Genomic DNA, 1,911 nt, shown 5'->3' with positions numbered 1-1,911 from the left:
GATTGGCTCTGACTTCAAAAGTATACACTTTGTACATTTCTAAAACTACTTCGACGAATTCCTTGAACTTGGTTTTGTTGGTACTTTCGTCGTTGTTTAAATTAGCTTCGATATTTGGGAGAATGCTGGTACCCGTTAACTGTTTAAGTTAACCTAACCTAATTCAATTATACATAGATATAAAAATGTATATTTTATCCCCCCCTCCCTTGTATATCTATTAACCGTGGTGAGCGTACGACATTTAATAAATGAACAGTAAGAAACAAGGAAATATCCTATTCTGGCATCACTGGATAAAACTCAATATGTCTGTCCGTTTTTTGATAACCTCTAAGATTCCCTTATTTTTGTTCTGTGGCCCGCTTATGATTAAATTCACACCAAGATTATAGATAAATAGTTGCCCGACTATAGCAACTACGGACAGTCAATTATACCATACAAAAATATATAAATATAATATTATACATTTTTTATTAATTTCAACGCAGAACACAATGGAATAAAAAATACATGCTTACAAACTTTTTTTTTTATAAATTTAACGAATTAATTATTTTTTTACTATCAGAAATAGTAATACATATTTGAATGAAAGTTGCTATTATGATTTAATTAATCCTAATGTGTCACGACACGTTTCATAAACCAAATAACTTATACTAACGGCCGGAACTACTTTTAAAAAGTTTGGTACTACACCGCGGTACAGCCCTGGCACGCCATCTTTATTCAAAATGTGTTTTACCACCGAAATCATAGTGCGTTTGTCCGGGACTCTTTCTAACTCTAAAAAAAAACAAAAAAACATGGAAAACCATATCGTTGATGCATCGTTGAAAATGGCAAACTTACGCCCCGGCACGTCCTCTTTTTTCAAACTGTGTTTTACCACCGAAACCATAGTGCGTTTGTCCGGCACTTGTTCCGACTCTAAAGGAGACACGGAAAACCATATTATCGATGCATCGTTGAAAATGAAATCTGTGACAAACTTACGCGGTGCTTGAATGCAAGTTCTCACCAACATCAACGGATAGGCGCAGAGTTGCGCACACGAACTGGATAACGCGCCGCTTGCCAAAGTCAACAGGGTGTTCGGCTTACTGCCGTTTGAATATTTATTTTTGATTGTCTGTTGGAAATGTAAAACAAAAATTACTACTCCGATTGAAATTGCATTTACTCGACGGAAACGGCCGTTACTTCATACACGGCCAGGTCTATGCCGGCATACAGTAAGACGCCCATCAGGCTCGGCACGAAGCCTCGGTAAAAACTGCGCACACCTTCGCGGTGATACATTTTCTTAGCGCAGTCCACAAATCCTTTGTGCTCGTTGCTCTTGCTGATGGCCAATCTCGTCTTGAGCACATCCAACGGGTAAATACCGGACTGGCTCACACCGCCGGCAATGGAACCGGCCACGAACCGGTCGCCTATGGACAGGTCCGTCTGTCTTGATCCCCGCATTGATTTTTTCACTTTGTCGAACACCAAAAACTTAAACGCCGTCTCGGGCACTACCTTCATCACGTTGATCCCGTTACCTCTCCACAGCCCGTAGGTACCGCCCTCTTTGAGCATGCTGCGGAAACACGTTACCATGTCCGGATATTGGTTGCCGTAGACCTTAAACAATGCCGTTGCGCAGCACACTTAGTTTCGGTGCTCGTACGCCGGTCAATAATCCAAAAAAATATATATATTATTAGTAAATCTAACCTGCTGAATGGTTTTAAGACGATCCAACGGCGCAGTGCATGTCCTGGACACAGCTCCGGCTGTACCACCCGCCACAAGGTGTGTCCACCACGAGTTACTTGGCATTTCAGTGAGCTGTGCTTGTGTGGTGCCGTTGTATGCGTTCTCTTTATTGCCACCGTTCGAATCATTCTTAAAAAACAT

General features: G+C 41.1%; 1 protein-coding gene across 1 annotated transcript; it reads right to left on the bottom strand.

Annotated features, from left to right (window-relative positions):
- Positions 1-607: 607 nt before the first annotated feature.
- Positions 608-1,911, bottom strand: LOC126842136 (calcium-binding mitochondrial carrier protein SCaMC-2-like). Its single transcript, XM_050579027.1, has 4 exons — positions 1,729-1,911; positions 1,210-1,635; positions 1,003-1,138; positions 608-792 (listed from the first exon to the last, which is right to left on the bottom strand). The coding sequence occupies exons 1-4, from the start codon at positions 1,909-1,911 to the stop codon at positions 608-610; spliced, it is 930 nt and encodes a 309-aa protein (XP_050434984.1).

Source organism: Adelges cooleyi, unplaced genomic scaffold, assembly GCF_023614345.1.
Source record: "Adelges cooleyi isolate 19-005CV unplaced genomic scaffold, UGA_ACOO_1.1 ACOO_flye_CR_arks_rails_tigmint_CR_PRNA_446, whole genome shotgun sequence".
Taxonomy (NCBI): domain Eukaryota; kingdom Metazoa; phylum Arthropoda; class Insecta; order Hemiptera; family Adelgidae; genus Adelges; species Adelges cooleyi.
The sequence above is the reverse complement of the archived record's forward strand: the minus strand, read 5'-3'. Positions and strand labels throughout refer to the sequence as shown.

Coding starts and splice junctions, on each gene's coding strand:
- LOC126842136 (XM_050579027.1), bottom strand. CDS start 1,911: ATGTTTTTTAAGAATGATTCGAACGGTGGCAATAAAGAGAACGCATAC. Junction 1,636..1,728: donor GTCTTAAAACCATTCAGCAG/GTTAGATTTACT, acceptor GCATTGTTTAAG/GTCTACGGCAACCAATATCC. Junction 793..1,002: donor AACTTGCATTCAAGCACCGC/GTAAGTTTGTCA, acceptor GTTTTTTTTTAG/AGTTAGAAAGAGTCCCGGAC.